Source organism: Carcharodon carcharias, chromosome 18 (assembly GCF_017639515.1).
Source record: "Carcharodon carcharias isolate sCarCar2 chromosome 18, sCarCar2.pri, whole genome shotgun sequence".
Classification (NCBI taxonomy): Eukaryota; Metazoa; Chordata; class Chondrichthyes; order Lamniformes; family Lamnidae; genus Carcharodon; species Carcharodon carcharias.
Window position 1 is genome coordinate 40,413,851 of NC_054484.1, and position 21,840 is coordinate 40,435,690.

Consider the following 21,840-nt stretch of genomic DNA (forward strand, 5'->3'; position numbering starts at 1 on the left):
CAGATAGTCAACAGTTGGCAATAGACATTTATTTTAGCTGAGCAAGGTGATTATAACTGTTTTTTCATAGTTTTAGTTATATTATCCACAGTAATCCATGTACTGAATGGCAGACAAGCAGCTGATGATAACACATAGATTTGTTCCAGGTTGAGGAAATTAAAATGTCAGCCCTTACTTATCATACTCTTTTGCAAAATGAAAGGGTGCTCTTTAATTTTAAAGAACGGTATTATCTATGTTAATGGTCTGGATTAAGATCCATAGCCATTCTGATTTTACTGCATAGATGTACCCCTTGGTTTTGTCTTTCTAAAATTTCAAGAACACAAATAGCATAATCTCTGAAATTGGTTCTGAAGTCTAAATTAAATAGACTTCCTGTCCCTAATATAAGTTATCTCAAATGGGGTGCAAGTAGTATGGTGTTATGACAAAGTGGTATATGAAACTTTCATTTTATGATTCATCCTACTTACACCCATTTAGACATGTAAGCTAGCAGTAAAGTTGCAATGTTAATAACAAATGCGTTAAATCATTTATATGAAATTCTTCCATTTGCTACTTTAACATTTAAGATATACAGGTTAATGCCTTTGCTAAAATGTTACCAGGATTGCACAGATATAATTTTACGGCACAAGTGCTGCCATGAGAAAAGCTATTATGATGTAAAACAAACCATTTTGAATAACATAACAAATAAATTCTCTACAGATATTATTCACTATAGGAGGTTATAAAAATGCATTTAACCAAAATATGACCTGATTTGTGATCATGCTTTGCTGTGTACCACATCCACAGTTTACCTCAACATACCACAGCCTGATTCATCCGATCCATCCATGCAGTCTCTTTTCCCATCACATTCTGGGTTAACCTTGTTCACACATTTTCCATTATGGCACTTATATGATGACAAAGAACAGCCTTTATGCACCAAAGGAAAGATCGCTGGTGAGAAATCGCAGAGTTCAAAGAATTAGTAAACAAAAGCTACTTTTCATGAAATACAAAACTTTTGCACAAAGCTTTTATCGGGACATCCCAGCATCAATTACGAACTCCCCAAATAAACGGAAAATATTTGTCACATATAAATTAAATGAAAAAACAGTTCAATAGCTACATCTACAGGGAAATGCAAACACCAGTCAGAAGGAACAACTTTAAATTTGCCTGCAAGTAATTGGAGCTGTTTCAACATTGCTCTCCAACATTTCATGAATGCTTCTATAAATTCAACAAATGAATATATTTCCAAGAAAATTAACTTTCCTGCCATTTATCATTTGTATAGTAATTATTAATCTAGTTGTGAATAAACCAGAGCAGTTAGTCATAACTACAGTACAGCTCTCCATGCTACCTGCTCGAGTAAATAAATGGTTGCAGTCAGCCAACCATTCTTTTACACTACCCTATTCAGTATCAGCAGTTCATTTGTACACAATCCCAGCAATCTTCACGCTAATACAAGAATGTACTCTTGGGTCCAGAAATTAGAATATTAATTTTTTTATTTATTCATACAATGTGGGCATTGCTGAGCCAGCATTTATTGCCTATCCCTAATTGCTCTTGTTCAGAAGGCATTTTAAGAGTCAACCACATTGCTGTGGGTCTGGAGTCACATGTAGGCCAGGCCAAGTAAGGATGGCAGATTTCATTCCCTAAAGGGCATTAGGGAACCAGCTGGGTTTTTACAACAATCGACAATAGTTTCCTGGTCGTCATTAGACTTTTAGGTCAGATTTTTTATTGAATTCAAATTTCACCGTCAGCAGTGGTGGGATTCAAACCCCAAAATACCGGTCTAGTGACAATACCACTATGCCACTGCCTGCCCCAGCAATTTGCAGCAAAAATAATTCCTATGGCTTAAACCTGTCAATGTTCCCTTTCCTGCATGTGTTTTATTTCCCCCTGACACCCCTGTACATTTTTCTATTAACATTCAGGAGAATACATAGAGAATACTAAGTATGTTCTTTGTACCAAGTAAATTAAAACATCTATATATAGGGTGGAATTTGGTCCCAGCCAGCTCATTGAAAAATAAAACAAAAAAGACTCGAATTATATGGTCCTTTTTTTATGACCTCAAGATATTCCAAAGCACTTTGTAGTAATTGAAATACTTCTGAAATGTGGTCACCGTTATAATGTAGGAAACACAAAAGCTAATTTGTGCATGTACGTTCCCACAAACAGAAATGAGAGAAATAACCAGTTAATCTGTTTTAGATGTTAGTTGCAAGATAACAATTGCAAAGAACTCCCCAGCTCTTCTTCAAATATTGCCAAGGGATCTTTTATATCGATCCAAGAGGGCCTCGGTATGATATCTCATCTGAAAAGCAGCTGTGCTGACAGTGCCGCATTCCTGCGGTGCTGCACTGATTTGTCAGCCTAAATTATGGCTGACTTTATTCACTATGGGATCAGTTTTAGCTCATTATGTGTTGACTTTACATAGATTTTACCTGGATGCTCTAAATGCCCAAAACAGTCTCAAAAAGGCATTTTTATGCACCAACAATCATTCTACTGAAACATCATGCCGCACTAAGGAGACAACCAGGCCACCTCAGACCCCTGACCAAAATCTGATTAAATGACGTACTATAAATAACCTTTAAATGGTTTACATCCATAATTTGAACCTTGGTGGCAAACAGCAATATTTAGACACTTTACCAAACAACAGTATATGAAAACGTTATTGGGTTATTTTGTAAGGTTGCTTTCCATTGATCTTACACTTATGTTTTAGCTCATGTTTTTCTTGAAACTTTTTATATTAAACAAATTCTTTAATTCCTTAAATACAAATTATAGTTATTATTAATGTCTGGGTGATCTACATTCCCAATAAGTTATTAGACTAGACTGGTGCAAAGTTGTTGCTGGTAGACTGACATCCTGTATAGCTGACAGCATTCATTCTACTCTACTGCCTTTCCTTCAAATGTCATCATTTTACACACAAACTAAATCCTCTGTCAATTATTCTGGATGACAATGTGTTGTGCTGTGCTTAAACCTAAAATATTGCTTTTCTTTACTCCACCATATTGCACATAACAGTGCACTCAACAGCATAGACTTGAAATTACTGCTTGTGATATTCATGTAGTAATGATTAATACCTTTCTATAGAACTACCACTCCTGATAACTGATGCTGAGAAAAGTCACTCCATGAAATCTAATTCACAAGGTTTATTCAGTTAAAATTTTCACAAAAAATCATGGCCTGAATTTTGCACTTGTTGGTCACGCACAATTGGCAGGCTCAGAAGCAGTTGGGAAACTGTCCCCTGACAGCAATCGGCCCCCAACCACGATTTCACGCTGGCTGACCAATTAACGGCCAGTCAGCGTGAAACGCGCCCTGAGAAAGGCCGATGGGGGCGGAAGGAGGGCGGGTGCCAATGTCACCATGGGTGATGGTAAGCGCTTCCAGTGAGACCCCTGAAGGCAGACAGGTGCCTCAGGGATCTGCAGGCCTCCAAATAATAAAAGCACAAAAATGCTGCAAAAAATGTCCATGCAGCACAATCAAGCACCTGAAAACATACCTCATAAAAAAAGAAGTCCCCAGGTTTCCCTTTTTTATTTTAAATCCTAACGGAGATTTCAGCCTGCCCTTGGATGAGGTTTCATCAAAAATGTAAAGCCCCCCTGGCCGATTGGCCTGTCCGCCAACCGTAAGGTTCGATGGGCCATAAAAAATCAATTACAATTGAGCCATTAATGAGCTTAATTGCTCGCTTTCAGTGGGCGCTCTTCCAAATCTTGCTCCACCTGCTGAGTGAAACAACGCACAAGTGCGCAATGACATCAGGATGCTCACCCAACGTCATCTCATGCTATTTTACGCCTGTTCGGATCGGGCTTGTGCCCACCCGCGGGACGTAAAATTCTGGTCCATATTCATTATATGGGAAGTTAGCATAACTCAAAGATTTATTGGTCAACTTATACATTGAAGAAAGTTATTTCTAGGAAGTATTATAACGAAAAAAGAAAGTGGATATTGAATTTAAAGCACTTACGCCCTCTTGTACAGTTCAGTTCATCACTTTCATCTCCACAATCATTTATTCCATCACAAACAGAGTCATGGAGAACGCAATTTCCACTTGGGCATGTGAAATAGCAATCTACAATTTTAGCATAAAAGTTAGATCTAATATGAAGTTACAAAATTATGAAATATTTTGATACACTAAAGTTCATTCTTTTGACTAGTTGGCAAGTTGGAAGTAAACGGGAACAATTAAGGGAAGATGAGGCAGAATTTATAACATAAAATTGGATAGCAAGGGTATGAAAGGATACCAGGAAATGGGACTAGAGTAACTGAAAAGCTGACAACAACACAGGCTCAATAGAATGAGTGGTTTAAATCTGTGTTGCAATTGCTATGATCTCTGACAATCCTGGATGTAAACTTTCCCTGCATCATTTCTTCATCAAAATGAGTATATATGGAAGTCACACACAGAAAGGAAAATCAGATGGTATCCAAAACAAAAGCAATGCAAAGGAACATTAGACGTGGTGATTACTGGGTGGCCAATCTAACACTGTCAGTTTCTCACCCCAGTTGATGTTGAAAGTTACCCACCTGGTATCTGAAGTCTTCCTTGTAACTACAGTAACCCATGTTTAGCGTCATCTTGGTGAATCTATGCTATATACTGTCTATGGTTTGGAACACTCCTTCCTTAGAACGTTACAGTCAGCCACTTTTGACGCCATGTTGATTGCCATTTACAAGATGATACTGGAGTAAGTTCTCATGTTTACTATGGATAACTGATGTCATTATTTTACTAAGTACTGAAAGTCATACTGAAACTGATACTGATACTGAAGGGTTTATAGTTCCCTCGGGCAGTTGTGCTATTCTTGAAAAATGGGTAGCATTTAACTAAATCTTATATAAACTCCCTTATAATAACTGACAGCACCTCACAAATTGCATACTTTATACCACTCTTCTAATTATGTAGAAAGTTTGCACTTCACATTATTTTATTTTGGGTGTATTTTACAATTTGGTTGGAGTAAATAATGAACTGTTATTATGAAAAGCAAATGGGAAAACTTACTGCACTTAGTTTCATCACTGCCATCCAGACAATCTCTCCATCCGTCACAATGGTTCTTTAAAGAAATACATGATCCATCCTTGCATTTAAATTGGTTCGGGCATGCTAGTTAAACAATAAGTTTAGTAATTCTGGTAAAAATAAATTATTCATTTTCCCCAAAATAAAACTTGTAGAAGACAGTACATATTATTTTACACAATGGAATTTTTTTGCCTCATCCTCAATCTGCACTGCTGCGGTACTTTTCCATTTTCCCTTCAGCTACCACGTAGCGTCTGAGTGACATTGTAAAATTAGGAATAATTTTCTACTGTGTAGCCATGTGCGCCAGGAGTTGTGCAAAACTGCTCAAATTCATTGCAACAGGTATCAGGCAGAGGAAACTTTCATGCTACCATTCAGGGTTGGATTTAAAACCAGGTCCCAGCAATGAAAGACCATTTTGTAATTGGCAGTAGATTTAGTTTTTGCAGATGTTTTTATTACAGTGTCAGCTTTGACTCAGTTGGTTTCACCCCCCCTCTGTCAGAAGGTGGGGGATCCAAGAACAAAAATTGGCAGCAAAAATTGCATTTGTCTCAATCACAGGAGTTAATCCATTCAGTTCAATGCAAATGCTCTGTCGGATTGGCATGAATTACGTTTGATTGGCAACTTCTTCGAATTAACAGATAGTTACTTAAAACCATGTCTTCAGTGTGAAGACAGGACGTCATCTCCACAAGGATTGTGTGGCTGATCACTTCTACCAATAAGTAGCTTTTTTCCTTTGTGTTGGCTCTTTCACAACCTGCTGTAGACCCAGTCTGGCAGCAATATCCTTCAGGAATTGGCCAGCTGGATCGGTAGTGGTGATACCGGTGGTGATGTACATTGAAGTTCCCCACCCGGAGTACATTCTGCAGCCTTGCTACCCTCAGTGCTTCTTCCAGTTAGTGACTTGGTGCCCTGGAAATCCCTTTTCACAGTGCCCCCCAAAGTCAATAGGGCATGTGTCTGAGCTTCCATAGCAGCAATGTCTGCTACCATAGTAACCCTAAGCTTCTATGGCAGCAGTTTGTGCTGCCATGGAAGTTGTCCTGAAGTGCTCCATCATGATGGGTGTCTTCATGGCAATGATGTATCTGACCGCTTTGGACTGAATGATCTGCATGTGCCCTAGACAAAGCCACAAATCTAATTGACATTGGCATACTCAGAAACTTCTCCCCACTTTGGTCTTGAGTTGATGCCTGGAAGTTTTCCTGCACCTGGGAGACAAAGGGTGCATCCCCTCCTCTCCAATGCCTGTACCATTGGAAAATCTTGTACTTGCTTGCTCCCTCCTTCAGCCATTTGCTGAATATGGAGGAATACTGATTCATAAGCTGGGGGAATTGTTAATTTGCAGGGTTCCTTTTTTCCAAATTTGACTTGATGCCATGAGACTCTCAGGGCTACTCCCTCCCGACTGTACATCGCTGTCCTCGTGCAAACAGGACATACCCAGGGTGGGTGATGGAGGGGCCTGGGGCATGGATGGAAGGTATGATTCTGTGGGTCAGGCTGTTGCTGGACTAGTCTGTGGGACAGCTCTCTCAATTTTGAGGCATCCCCAGGTGTGATGAGGAGGACTTTGTAGGGTCTGACTGGGCAAAGTATGCGTTTGTCATGTTTGACTCCGGTGTCTAGACTGGTGTCAAATGGTCCATCCTGTTTTACTCCTTCTATAGTTTTTCATAGTGGTTTTAGTACAACTGCATGGCTTGCCATTTCAGAGGGCAGTGGGTCTGGAGTCACATTTGGCAAGACCAGGTAAGGACAGCAAATTTGTTTCCCTAAAGGACATTAGTGAACCAGGGTGTTTTTGACAATCCAGTAGTTTCATTGTCACCAAGACTGATGCTAACTTTTTATTGATGCTAACCCTTTATTCCAGGTTTATTTAATTAATTGAATTTAAATTCCTTGGCTGCAGTGGTGAGATCTGAATTCAGCTCTCCCCTCAGCTCTATTCCACTGCCAAAAAATTGATTATATGTTAAAATTAGGGCAAAACCAGTATGGATCTCCATGCCAATGTGTTTTGATTAATGTAAATTATTAAATATCTTATTGTTAAAGATAAGGTATCATTCCTGCAAATCAATTATTCAAAATAATAATTCAGCTTACGATCCTCATAGCTGAAGGCTTTGTACTCCAAGTAAAATCCTTTGTAGGTGATTGATTGATCAGAGTGAAACTTAATTTTAACAGATGTTCCATAGATCTTGCTGAAGCCACCCTCAGTTATTCGATTACAGTACCTACAAAAGGGAAGGTGTGATTAAATGCAATTCATTAAATTACAGTGCTGTAAATGCAGTAATCTTGGAGTTCTAGTGGGCCTGTCTGCTATTATTATGTTCCATATATCTGATTATTTCTCAGTTAAATCAAGTGGATGGTTGATATTTTAGATCCAAGTAAGTAAAAAAAAATCATGCGGGCTTGTTTTCAACTATGACTTTGACATATACTGCAGACTTGTCTCCAAGTTTTGCAACCCAGTTGTTATCACTGTGACAATGCTTGAAATCCAAAGTAATGAAATCATCAACAGCGAAACACCTAGTAATAATGTTGATAGTTGAGGGAAAAAAACACCATTATCCAATTTTATTGATGTTTTCACTGTACGCTTGGGTATGTTTCTAACAACCTCCATTTCCATAGTCATTGCTGAACACTCTTTTACAAAGTTGAAATTGATTATAAACCATCCATGCACTGCAATGAAGCAAGAACTGTCATCAAGATTATTTCAATAGAAATGACTGACCTAGGAAAATTGTTAACTCCAAAACAATCAATATTTTTGCCGATGGGAAATGTAGAAAATAGCAATATTAGTTACATATTGTGTAACTAGAAATAGACAATTCAAGAAAAGAGAAACACTACAATTACTACAGCCGCCTAAATGTTGACAGCGATGAAGGCAAGTGTTTAAAAAATGACAGAGCCCTATCACAGATGGTGTGGAAGGGTGCTGTTCTACAAAGCAAGCAGTTTATCAGAATATTATATTAATTTGCACTAGCTGTTTGTCATCCTGTTTGGTTTGGTTTGTGTAATTGTGAATCAACTCTTGACCAGTTAGTATAATAAAATTTATTGGCAAATTGTTATGTTTTCCATCAAACAATATTTAGGTATGGGGGTCATTTTCAGCTAGTTCTTTGAACTGCAATTGAGACAAGGGGTTAAGAGATTCGGCTGACACTAATTAATATTCCTAACACGGTTTACCAGTGCTTGCTACTAGAGCCTCCAGGAGATGGCACTGCTGCCTGCTCACTTCTGTGAAAAAGCCTCAAAGGAGGCATCTCCTCTGACACGTCCATGGAAAAAGATAGACTTGCATTTATATAGTACCCTTCATGGCCTTAGAACATCCCAAAGTGCCTTGCAACCAATTAAGTACTTTTGAATCCTGTTGTAATGTAAGAAATGTGGCAGCCAGTTTCACACAAAGACCCACAAACAGCACACTGATAGTAGCCAGATAATCTATCTTTGTTAATTTTGTTCAAACATAAATATTGGCCAGGACACCAGGGAGAACTTCCCTGTTCATCTTTGAATAGTGCCACGGGACCTTTTATGTCCAACTGAGAGAGTAGGTGGGGCCTTGGTTTAACATCTCATCCTAAAGCCAACAGTTCCAACAGTGTAGCACTCCCTCCATACTGCACTGAAATGTTATCTTAGATTATGTGCTTAAACCCTCAACCTTCTGACTTGGAGGCGAGAAAGTTACCACTGAGCCACAATATGTCACCACCGCCCTCCCATCCTTAACACCTTTCTTAGTTTGTCCCATGCCATTATGTTAAATAGCCTCACCCCAAGAAATCCTTCCCATTTCCCATTCCTGCTCTTCCTATTGCTATTCACGCAATCAAGTCTGAGAGGTGTAAAGTGGGCATGCCTGGCACAGCTAGTTGAACCATTCATCATCAGAGCTGGCTCAACCACGTCAAATTCCACTGGACCTCATTCTCCTGTGCTAAAACTACCTACTATTCTAGAATGAGCTTTCAGGGCAAGTACAACTCCAGGGTCCTACAAACCACCTCCTTAAAGCCCTCTCCCCTGATCCTTACACCCTCATCTCCAACAACGCTGCAAGGAACTCATGGATTTCTCCAAGACCAAGATATCTGGCTAACTGCTTGTGTTGCTTTGCACCCTTTATCTTAACCATCCAATTTTTCTTCCTAGTGTTACGATCCCCATAGAAACCAAAACTTTTAAAAGGGAGGTAAAATTCCCAGTGACTAACAGAAAAAATTGAATAATTTCATGTTTTAAGACTTTTACTGTAGCAAACCAAAATCAACATAGGCCAAACATTACTAAACAGGCAACTAATACACAAACCTAAAGAAAAGGTACCTTTGCTTTAACTAACTAATGCGATCAAGATATGTCTTACAACCCCTATTATTGTCCATTGCTCTTCTGGCAGATGTCTAACATTTCAGGAACAAGTCCAAAGCAACTCGCAGCTCTACAATAGGGTCACTTCTCTTTGCCACGCTAGGCAGAACTTTTCCGTATCGCTCGAAAATCATTCCACTCATCCCAAATTTTCCAGATTCTATTTTCACCAGCAAAGCCCACCTCAGCAAATCCTGGGGCTGGATTTTACATGCCCCGCAAAGCATGTTTTCGGTGAGGGGGCACATGAAATAGGGTGGGTGCCAATCTCACCATCTTCCAATCCACCTCTGAGCTCATCCCCATAATATTGCGGGGTGGAAGGGGGGACAGGGTCGCCAAAATCAGTAGGCCACCTGCCATATTTAAATAAATAATCACGTGTCAACTGAGCTTGTTAACAAGCCATTTGACCCCAATAATCCACTGCCCATGCCATAACACAGTTGGCATAGGCATTTGGGCGGGAGTGGACAGGCCATTTTTTTAAAAACATTTTAAACAGGTGGGAAAGGAGGGGTACTATCTTCAAGGGTGCCCCTTACACAGCCCCCCTAAGATAAGATCACCCCCTTTCTTCCTACCCACCAGCTCTACAATGCACACCGCTCCCAACCCCACTCCCTAAACTTCCCAAAACCTCCATGCCTAAGGACTTAACTCGCTCCAGGGTCCATAGGCCTTCTTCTTGGGCCTGCTTGCAGCCCCAGCACACCCACTAAAGCGCTCTTGGTGCTGCCAAGAATGCTGAAGCTGCCGGCTACTCAGATTGGCTGGCAGCTTCCGAGGGCAGGAATTCCATCCAATGAGGAGTGGAAGTCCCACATTTCCCCAATTTAGCCTGCCCACCGTGCATTATGGCTGGGAGGCGGAAGTGGATGGACAGGGTGGCGGGGGGGGTGTGTAGGTGGCAAGCTGTCCGCCCCGGTAACATGCACCCCTTGTTCCTTAAATCTCCAAAAGTCCCGTCTCTTCATCCCCTTCCTTTTGTGAACTGACCAAGCATCCAAAGCCTATTGGAGGAGGGAGTTCCAGATTTCCACTGCCCTTTGTGTGAAAAAGTGCCCACCTGATTTTACTCCTGATTGGTCTATCTCCAATTCTGAGATTGTATCCACTTATTCTGAATTCCCCTACCAGAGGAAATAGTGTGTCTGCATCTAACCTACTGAACCCCTTTATCTTTGTGGGGATCCCAATTTGATCCGATCATCTCTTTTCAGTATAGATGTAGTACAGCAGTCCAGATTTACATTCTACTTGTCTTACCTAATACCCTCAATCTCCAACCAGTCCTTATCACAATTTCTTGAACCTTGGGATGCCACTTGGATTTCCAAAGCAATAACGGAAAGGGCAATAATATATCCTACAGCAGGTGTCTGTAAAGGAAAGAGATAACAGCTATTATATCCAACCAATCATTTGTATGTTTGTCTTCATATGATTACCAACTATGCGTAAAGTGTGACTCAGAAAATAAATTTAAATGTCCGGCTATATCACAGTCACTATGTCAAGCAGAGTACAAACAATTGCTTGATCAGGCTTCCCAAATATCCAAATTTCAGGATGATGGAAATCATAACAGTGTCTAAACTTCAAAACTACTTCATTGGCTGTAAAGTGCTTTGGGGCATCTGGAAATCATGAAATATGCACTATAAATGCAAGTCCTTTACTTAATTTATGAGTAACAAAATGAGAGACATTCTGCTTAGCCAGTACTGCACTTAAATCTATGATTCAAAAGTACAGTTTTACCCCCAGATATATAGAAGTTATCAACAAAAGAATAATTTGAATTTAAGTTCTGTGTACTCTTATCTTGAAGCTAGCATTGGTCAGATTTGTTTCCCATGTAGAATAGGTTAGTTAGGCTTTTTTCCTCTCAACTGAAAAACTAATTGCAGAGGGGAGAATTTAAAGTAATACAATCTTATTGCTACTCACAGTGATGGTCCAAGTGCAGTCAACTTTGGGAGGATAGTAACGAGGGTAATAGGGAGAGCTCAAGGAGCCGTTCCAGGATACTAGGTTACCACCACAATCTTGTGAGGGAAAGAATCAAATTAATTCTTATCTCAAAGTAAGTATTTAAAGCTAACAATTATATACTTCACAGCTGGATATCATAGCAGGCTAAAATCACAGAGGACTTGGCTGCTTATCCCAAACTTTCTTCTCTGCATTAAGCTCATCAATCCCTCATTCAAGGATCCAAAATGTAGATATGAAAAGTAGTAATATGCTTCCATGTTAAGTATATTTTAAATGTGGCTCTTGTGAAGTCAAGAATGGAAAATGTTATTAGAACAATGGAGGGAAATATTAAACCACTTGTGCCTCTGCTTTGGCTTTTTTATCTTTGTTTACTGATATTCCCAAGTAACTCGAAACTACATTTTGTTTTCCAGAATTGCCAAAATTGATCATCAAAACAATTAAATCATATTGCATAAGCGATGAGAAACAATATAACATAGCTGTATTTGATTAAAAGAACAGTATTGCTGGAATTAAACATTGTTTGCAAACTTAACATTTCCAAACCATATTATAAACCGATTATGTTGTGACTGAGGATAGGAACTTTCTCTTCCTTCAATTCCCCTATTATGTAGAGTCTTGTCTGTTATCACTGTTCATATTAGATAGCTACTATATTGATTGTGCATTTTATTGAAAACTCATTATGAGTGCCTCCAGTACGTGTTACTACCATAGGCAATGTTGTAACAAAAACAAAAAAATGCTGGAAAAACTCAGCAGGTCTGACAGCATCTGTGGAGATAAAGACAGGGTTAAGGTTTCAAGTCCGTATGACTCTTCTTCAGAGCTGGAGAGAAGCAAGAAGAGAATAGGCCTTTTTATAGTAGGAATATATCACCTTATGATTGTGATCTACCCACTGAGCTCCTCTAAACTGTCTAAAAAGATTTTTATGAATCTTCTTCAGCCATTTTTTTCTCTTAGTTATTGCAATTTCTAATGTGCAATAAAAGTTTAAGCAAAATAATATCCAGAAATGTAGAATTTACAAGAACATGATTGCATCAATCAATTGAAATTGTCTTTTTTGCCCTTAAAAGCCTTCAGAGTCTACAAGAAGGCGTCAGCCACTCCCAAAAGCTGGCCCTCTATATTTTTGTCCTGCATTGTGAGTTTATGAGCCGAATTTGGATTGTGCATGTGCATTGTACGGATTTCCCAAGATGAATCAATACCATTCAATCACATATACCAATGAAATCATTTTCTTTAGCTTGAGCACTTGCTTTACAGTAGCATTTTTTTCAAATGTTTTTCAAAGGGACTGTGATATTTGTGTTTAATGTTTATACTTTTTTGTGAAAGGACATTTTAGTTAAAAAGAAATGTTATATAAAAAACCTGACAGCAGGGTGTGCTAAATCCCGGATGTATTGCCCTCTGGTATAGAATAAGAAACAAAGGAACCTTCTGCATTTTTATACAGGAAGCTGGGGGTTCGGAAGCAGATCAGTGTGTGTGTGTGAATGTATTCTTAATTGTTAAGAAGTGACAAACACTTCAGGGACCTAATTTTAAAAGCTTTATTGATATATAATTCATAATTAGTTTTTCTAATGAAGAATTAAATGCATTTGTGTGAGGGCATAAGAATAAAAAAACTACTGTTCCGATAATATACCTACTGTAGATTTTGCTTTTATACTATAAACTTCTGAAAGTCTATTAATATCAGGAGGGGGATAGAGATAGAGACTAAAGTCAAAGAAGTGGTGGGAGAGAAAGAAATTGAGAAAAAGAGAGACTTCGGGCGGAATTTTCCATGTCAACTGGTGTCAGCCGTGTTTGGCAACGTGAGCAGACAATTTGGCGAGAGGACAAAAATCAGTTTCAAGATGTCGTCAACCCAGTTTGCAATTGTCTGCTCCACCCGTCAATGGCGGGTCCCATTTCCTGCCATCGGAGGTCGGGAACCTCATTGTAATATATCTGCATATTATAAGCCCAGCCCACCAGTCATCCCCCCACAATGGATCATCCGAGCACGCCGATGTGATTACACGACAATGTGTTTTACAACGACATATATAAGGAGTGCTCTTGACGGGCTGCACTTTGAGGGGAACTCAGAGGTGAGCGCACAGTAAGGTTGCACAGTGTTCAGTAGGGTTGCCTGATGGACTTAAAGGTGGAAGCGACTTGGGGGGGAACAAGGGCTACACTGCGGTTGAGGCAACTTCGGGGAGGGGACAGGGGCTGCACTGTGGTCCAGGTGACTTGTGGGAGGGAGGGCAAGGGCTGCCCTGTGGTTGCTGGTAGAGCACATGCATATGTATGGTGGAGGGGTAAAAAGCAGCCACAATGTGAGAAACCTTGTATAAAGTGACCATTTCTGCACTGAGGCACTTCAGGCGCAGCCACATTGACATGCCTGGAGTCGGGCCTCTAGCTTATCTGCCATTCAAACAACGCAGAGGCATGAAAGTGCCACCAAATGTACCTGAACTTTTCATCCCTTGGGCACAGACTGCAAACTAATGAGCATTTTAGTGGACTGCAGAACAGCTGGATAACTGGGCACATTGTACAATCTCCTTGCTAAAGCTGGCCATGGAGCAGGCACTGATGGAGGTGCTCACAGCCCCTTGCAATGTCATCATCCCAGTTTGGACTAGTCTCCCCATGGTTCAAGCTAACAGTGCAGCCTTGCAGTGCAGGTTAGGAGAATGCTTGTGTTTGAGCTGAGAGCACAGCATGTAGTCCAATGGGTGAAGCTACCACCAATCGGTCAGGTGGAGTGGGGCAGAGGTGGGTGGGGTTTCAGGCAGCCATGCAGTGCACTAAACTCTGGCCATCCAAGTGGTGGCCAACACTCTCTGGGATGCGTTAAAGGGCCTTCAGACTTAACCAAGAGAGGTTCTCAGTACACCCATGCTAACCCACGCCTCTCTCTCTTTCATCCTACAGGAGGAGTACATCAGGAGCATGGAGCCTGGTGACCTAGCAGTATGCCTTGTGGTGTACAGAGAACGGAGGCGAAAAAGAGAGTGGCAGAGGCATTTGGCTGGGCAGAGGGCTGGCAAACTCAGGAAGAAGGGGTGACTGGGGCTCCAGCACACACTGCTGAATAGCCACAGTGAGCTGTCACTGGTCGGCGCCTAGCTAGACCCAGGGTCTATAGACGCCGCCTTTTATTCCTGCAGGTGGCTGAGAACCAGTGTCGCAGAAGACTGCGCATGTCTAGGGAACAGGTCGCTCACACCTGCCAGTTACTGCAGGATTTGGCACCACCGGGACATGGAGGGCATGCAATGCCTGTGACTGTGAAAGTGACCATGGCGCTCAATTTTTGCACCAGTGGCTCCTTTCAGGGCTCCACAGGTGACCTCTATGGAATATCACAAGCCCCCACCCATAAATGCATCCATGAGGTCACAAGATGCCATCTTCGCAAAGGCACACAACTTTGTGCATTTCACCCGGGACCAGGAAAGCCAGGATGCAATAGCGCTGGGATTTGCCCAGATCTCAGATTTCCCACAGGTGCAGGGTACCATTGACCGTACTCATGTGGCGCTCAGATCTCCGTCACAACATGCAGCCAATCATATCAATCACAAGCGGTTCCACTCGCTGAACGTTCAGCTGGTGTGCGACCACCACAAATGCACCCTGAAGGCGTGCACATGATTCCCAGGGAGTCATAGTTATACAGCACAGAAACAGCCCTTCGGTCCATCGAGTCCATGCCGGCCATCAAGCACCTATCTATTCCAATCCAATTTCCAGCACTTGGCCCGTAACCCTGTATGCTCATCTAAATACGTTTTATATGTTGTGAGGTTCCTGCCTCTACCACCCCCTCAAGCAGTTTGTTCCAGATTCCAACCACCCTCTGGGTGAAAAGTTTTTCCTCAAATTGCCTCTACACCTTCTGCCCATTACCTTAAATCTATGCCTCCTGGTTATTGACACCTCTGCTCACTACTGCATGGCACTGGGAGTAATCTGGAGATTACTATCTTTGAAGTCCTGCTTTTCAATTTCCTACCTAACTCTCTAAAGTCTGCTTGCAGGACCTCATTTCTCTTTCTTCCTATGTCATTGGTCGCCACATGGACCATGCCCTCTGGCTGTTCACTCTTCGCCTTCAGAATGCCCTGCAGATGTTCCATGACATCCTTGACCCTGACACCCAGGAGGCAACATATCATCCTAGAGTCATGTCTACAGCTGCAGAAATGCCTGTCTATTCCCCTCCCTAATGAATTCTCTACCCCTATTGTCCTTCCACACTTCTTCCTGAGTAGCAGGGCCACCTACAGTGCCATGGCCAGGGCTCTAGTTGGCCTCCACAGAGGAACTGTCATTCTCACCGTTTTCCAAGGCCGAAAAACGGTTTGTAAACGAGATGCACACGGGGGATTCCCTCACTATCTGCCTGGTCTCTTCCTTCTGTCTGGTGGTCACCATTCCCTCTCTGCTTGCACGTCCTGAAATATGCTATCCACGAACCTCTCAGCCTTGTGCATGCGCCATAGCGCCCCCAGCTGCCGCTTAAGCTCCAAAACTCGGAGCTCGAGTTGCTTCAGTCGGAGGCATCTCCTGCACACATGGTCATCCAGGAGCGTCTAGGATTTCCCACATAGCACAGGATACGCAAATGATGGGACTGAGCTCCCCAGACAAATCTTAACTAAATAGAATATGGACCCTTGCTTTTATTTTACCTTTACTCCTACTTGAGTATAGACTAGATGCTAGAACCTCCAGACACTAGATCCTCTAGGTGCTGCTGACTGCCTGTCCCAGGGTCCTCCTCTCACACTCTCCTCAAACTATCTCAAAAGCATTCTAAGAACTCCTTATCCAGGTTACTACTGCCAACCTGACTTTATCCAGTTTATGTGTAGATTAAAATCAGCCATGATTATTACAGTGTCTTTATCACAAGCATACAATATTTTCTCTTGAATACTTTGTTCTACACTGTGGCTACTGTTAGGGGGCCTGTAAACCACTCCCACTAATGACTTTTTCCCTCTACTATTTCTCATCTTCACCCAAACCGATTCTACATCCTGATCTCCTGAACCAAGGTCATCTCTAACTATTGCACCGATGCCCTCTTTGATTAACAGGGCTACACATCCAACTTTACCTAACTTCCTATTCTTCTTGAATGTCAGGTAGCCTTCAATATTAAGGACCCAATCTTTGTCGTTCTGCAGCCACATCTCTGTCTTTTTGTTACATTTGTAACAACTAGTTTTGACTGTTGATGTATTCTTAGGTTTTTTCTCTCTGTCCCTTCCTGCCATTCTCTGACCTTCATTTCTCATATTACTATTTTGCTCGCCTGTCTTGACTCTACACCTTGAATTGCTACCGCTACCCAAGCTTGATTCCTCACCCCTCTTGTTTAATTTAAAGCCCTCTGTACTTCCCTAGTTATGTAATTTGTGAGGACACTCATCCCAGTATGGTTCAGGTGTAAACCGTCCCAATGGTACAGCCCGCACTTTCCCCAGTACTGATACCAGTGCCCCACAAACCAAAACCCACCTCTCCCATGCCAGTCTTTGAGCCATGCATTCATCTCTCTAATCTTATTTACCCTATGCCAATTTGCACGCGGCTCAGGTAATAATCCAGAGATTATGACCTTTGAGGTTCTGCTTCTTAATTTAGTACCAAGCTCCTCATACTGACTTTGCAGAACTTCTTTCCAGTTCTTCCTATGTCATTGGTACCTACATGGACCACGACAACTGGATCCTCCCCCCTCCCAATGCAAGTTCCTCTCCAGCCCTGAGCAGATGTTCCGAACCCTGGCACCAGGCAGGCAACACAGCCGTCGGGACTCTCGCTCTTTGCTGCAGAGAACAGTGTCAATCCCCCTCACTATACTATCCCATACTACCACTACACTGCTTATTGCTCCCCCCACTTGAACGGCTTCCTGTACCATGGTGCCTTGGCCAGTCAGCTCATCCACCTTGCAGACCTCGCTTTCATCCACACAGGTTGTGAGCACCTCAAACCTGTTTGACAATTGCAAAGCCTGAGGCTCCTCCCCTACTGTCTGCTTGGTCCCATTACCTGCCTCACTGACAGTCACATCCTCTTGTCCATCATTGCTGATTTAAAAAGATGACCCTGCTCTGGAACAAACTATCCAGGTATTTCTCCCCCTTCCTTATGTTGCGCAGTGTCTGCATTTCAACTTCCAGATCAATAATCCTGATCCAGAATTCCTCAAGCTGCTTACACTTCCTGCAGAAGTGTTTGTCATGGATTGCCTTGGTGCCCAAAAGTTCCCACATCTCACAGCTGCAACATAACACCTGTCCCGCCATTCTAAGTTACGTTATTTAGTTAATTTACTTTAATTATTTTCTTCCTATGTATGCTACAATTTACTGTGTTTATTGAGTGCTAGTACCACTGACAACTAAAGGTTGTATGCTTTTTAACTACAAAGGTATGTGTTTTAGATGTTTGTTTAAAATTACTTTATTTTTATTGCTTTTTTTATCTTCATTGTTTTATTTTAAGTTTGAAGTTTTCAAATTTTGATTTATTATTTTAAAGTTGTAGTTCTTTTTATTTATAGATCTCCCTGAGCTCGCTTGTCCTAAGCTAGTTTCTCAAACACTGTCCCTTAGGCTGAGCACTTACCGGCCAACCAACTTGCTAGCTTCCTGTGACGTCACAGTTGCATTTTCTCTTTTTCCCGGACTGCAGCCTCACAGCAGTTAAAGCTATGTGCTTCTCAGCTCCACGCCGACTCCCAGCAAGGTAGGCTGCTCTGCAATCCCCAGTCTGTATTTATAAGCACTCCTCCGCTCCCGACTATCTCCCGCAGGTCCGCTCCACTCTGACTCCCAAAGTTTCACATTGCATTTGTGAACATTTGACTCCAGTGTGGCTGAGGGCAACGCACATATCATCTGTGATAAGGCTCCTGTCATGGAGACGCAGGGGAGGCCCTAATAGTTGCTCGATTTCAGGAGGATGATGACCACATGCAGTGAGGACACTCCGTAGATCTTCACATTAATCTGTGAAGGTCTGACTCCTGTCTAGCTGAGGGTAGCTTGCTTGCTCTCTCTGACCAGGGTCATATCATGGAGATGCAGCCATGAAAATTTAAATGCACCTGATCCTTTGTCAGCCTTCAGCACCTGAGCTCTTCAGAAGCACAGCGTCACTGGTCACAGATGCTGAAGAGATGGGGACCAGCCCCACCTCAAAGGTGCTGAGAGCACACAGAGAGAATGACGGAACTCTGCAATGCCTGCCCTTTAGAACCTGGCAGCAATGACAAGCACCATCGAGGTGCAGGCATCAGTAATGTGTGCAGTAAGTGTGAGGCTGGACCATCACTTCGGTCTGAAGGCTGCACAGAGCACATGGAAGAGGCCCTGGACTGAGACACCTGTCTTTATCTTGTGCAGAAAGGTTTCACATCTGAGTGACACGAATACTGCTTATTAGAACAAGGAGCCATAGGCAGGGGGTTATTCTTGGGAGTTTTTGTACAATAGTGAACATTATGTACAAGTGATTAACACCCATGCCCAGGCTTGCAGCAACATCTTCTTAACCTTCCTAACCATACTGCTACATCTTGGTGCTCTCCTGAAATCCACAGTGGAGATGGAGGCAGCCTGCTGACTGCTACATCTTGTCTGTGATGACCTTGACGGGCATCCTCTGGAGGGCTGAGACATGAAGGGCCCTGGTCCTGCTTCCTGGTGCCTGCTGTGTGGTAGTGGCTCCCTCCTCAGAATGTGGAGCTGGAGCTGCTGGGGTCACAGGAAGAGGGGATTCGGATGGGCCGGACACTCTCAGAGACACCTGGGTGGATGGTCCCGGGGTGTGCACCTCCTCCCATGGGTACCTGAAGGCCCCTAGCTAACTCCTTGAGGAAAAGGGGTAGTTGAAGTGAGATTGAGCTCTCCCGCACCCCTCTTGCGTATACACTGTTGGAGGCCAACTAGGGTATCAGTGATGGAGTTCAGCCCCTGTAGCAGTGCAGGAGTGATGTCCTGGACCAAGGGCTCCAAGGTAGCCACCCTCCTACCAGTGTAGACCTTGGTGCATTGGCATGCTGGCGCTATCACCTCAGACTGAAGGCTCCTCCATCATGCCTTGCAATCTCAGGAGTGCAGCGGACATCCTTTCCTGATGTTCCCAAGCTTACCTTTGCACCTGCAGCAACTGAGGTACGACCAAGCTGGAGGCTTGTCATCTGAGTCGGGCTCAGCAGATTTCTGGTCTCCAGCATTCCCCTGAGTGCTAGAGACCTGGGAAGTCCCTACTGTGGATCAAACAGTGTGAGGTGCTCACCAGATTGTGATCCCGAGTCTACTCTAAAACTACGTCCCACAGTGTGTCTCTGAGCTGGTAGGGGGTGTGGGTGAGCACTGTGATGGGTCTTCAATGAAGGTGCCTTCAGATTCCACTTCAAAGGTTTATTCAGGGCTTGATTGGAGGCCCTGGGTCATGGACTCTGTCAGCTGTTTCCCAGATCTATCTGTATGGCACGGGACTGCAGAACAGGGGAAGTGACTCACAGTATGGTTGTCTGATGGATTCTGCACTGCTGGATCCTCCATTGTTAGAGCATCTCCAACCTCACCATCAGCACTGGAACGGTCCAGATCTTCACCGGCCAGCTGGATGGCTCTGTTTTCAAAGTCTGTGAGGACCTTGATTTCAGGCATTTCTCCACCAGTCTGCGACATCTCCGTCTTGTCATGTGCCAGCTTGTCCTGCACAAATACAGATGGAGAGAGTGTAAGCAGGATGCTTGCCAGGCCAGATATTAAGTATGCCTGGCATGTGTGAGTGGTGAGTGGTCCCATGGACAGGATGAGGACAATGAAGGTGTGTTTAACAGAGTGAATGGTGGTGTCCCTTGCACTGGCAGTGAGGGAGATTCCTGTGGATGTGTGATGAATTTGTGAGAGTGTGAGTTGAAAGTGATGAGAAGAGTCACTTCCCTGGCGGAACGAAGGAGATCATTCATCTTCTTTTGGCACTGGGTGGCTGTCCTCTTTTGGAGGGGGTTGACACTGACCACTGCTGCCACAGCCTACCAAGCCGGTTTGGTGATGTTGCTGGCCCTCCTGCAGCCAGACCTCACAGGGGGCCCTCACGGCATCCAAAAGGTACTCAAGGAATGTGTCACTAAACTGGGGGGCTGCAGTCTTCTTGCCTTTCTGGGCCATACCTTCTGTGCAGCTGTTCTGGACTGGAAGCACTGAGAGGCTCCACTTTAAATACGATTCCCAGCGTGATGAAGCTGCGAGGTGACAGCATTGCAGGTGATTGACAGCCCGCTCGCCATCGAAGCGGCAGGTTTCCGGGGAATGATTAATGAGGCGGGATTGGGACAATACATCGCAAAAACCCACTATTGCAGCCGGCGGGAAAAACATTCTTCTTCCCGACCGCTACCACACAGTGCAAATCTGGGATGATTCTGCCTTTCTTGTTAATGTTTGTTCAATTTTCAAAAATAATAACTGAATTTTAAATCAACTAGTTAGTCAACTGTGTTTGCTGGCAGATAGTAAAGGTAATTACTAATTCCTCACATCTTGGATCCTAATTGCTAACACCTATGAGACAGAGAAAGAAACAACAACAGATAAAAGATGCAGGTATATAACAGCGCTGAATGGAGTTACAGCAGCAGGGCAGGAGAAGCTTGAGAAAATTCATTCCCTCATTCTAATTAGATTTTTCTTTTAAATTATTGAATTTTGAAAGCAAACAAAGACACTCCAGTTAGGTTGAATCTATTTCTTGCCATTATCAACAATACTTATCTGCACACACACAAAAAAGTAGTTTTTGTTCATTGACTGATCCAATTTAAGATTCAAGTTTTAATGAAGCCAAGAGATCTAATGTTATACAGCTCAAAATACTTTCTGAATAACAATTTGCTGAAAACTACCTCTTTTTCGAATAGCCTCAAAATATGCTTTAAATACTGAACCACCTCTTGGTACATTTGATGAAAAAGTCACCAACATCACATTGCCAGATGAAGTCAATCTGATAACAGGAGGATTCCAAGTCACAGGCGATCCACACCAACTAAAAAACAAAATCACCAGTTTTGTTTATGTAATATAAGTACTTTGCTAATTATAGGCTTATTTTATTGGGCAAGTTTCACCTATTTATGTATTTTTATATTAAAAATTTGGATTGAAGAATTGCTTCACTTT

The 21,840-nt window shown here is 42.5% G+C and overlaps 1 protein-coding gene across 1 annotated transcript in view; it reads right to left on the bottom strand.

Moving 5' to 3' along the window:
• LOC121290439 (suppressor of tumorigenicity 14 protein homolog) overlaps positions 1-21,840 on the bottom strand; it is an 88,360-nt gene that overhangs the window by 21,414 nt on the left and 45,106 nt on the right. The window contains exons 7-13 of the mRNA XM_041210877.1: positions 21,564-21,706; positions 11,552-11,649; positions 10,868-10,980; positions 7,286-7,419; positions 5,129-5,233; positions 4,067-4,174; positions 826-960 (exon numbers count right to left, since the gene is read on the bottom strand). Coding sequence (XP_041066811.1) covers positions 826-960; positions 4,067-4,174; positions 5,129-5,233; positions 7,286-7,419; positions 10,868-10,980; positions 11,552-11,649; positions 21,564-21,706 — 836 coding nt within the window. The remainder of the gene's footprint in view (positions 1-825; positions 961-4,066; positions 4,175-5,128; positions 5,234-7,285; positions 7,420-10,867; positions 10,981-11,551; positions 11,650-21,563; positions 21,707-21,840) is intronic.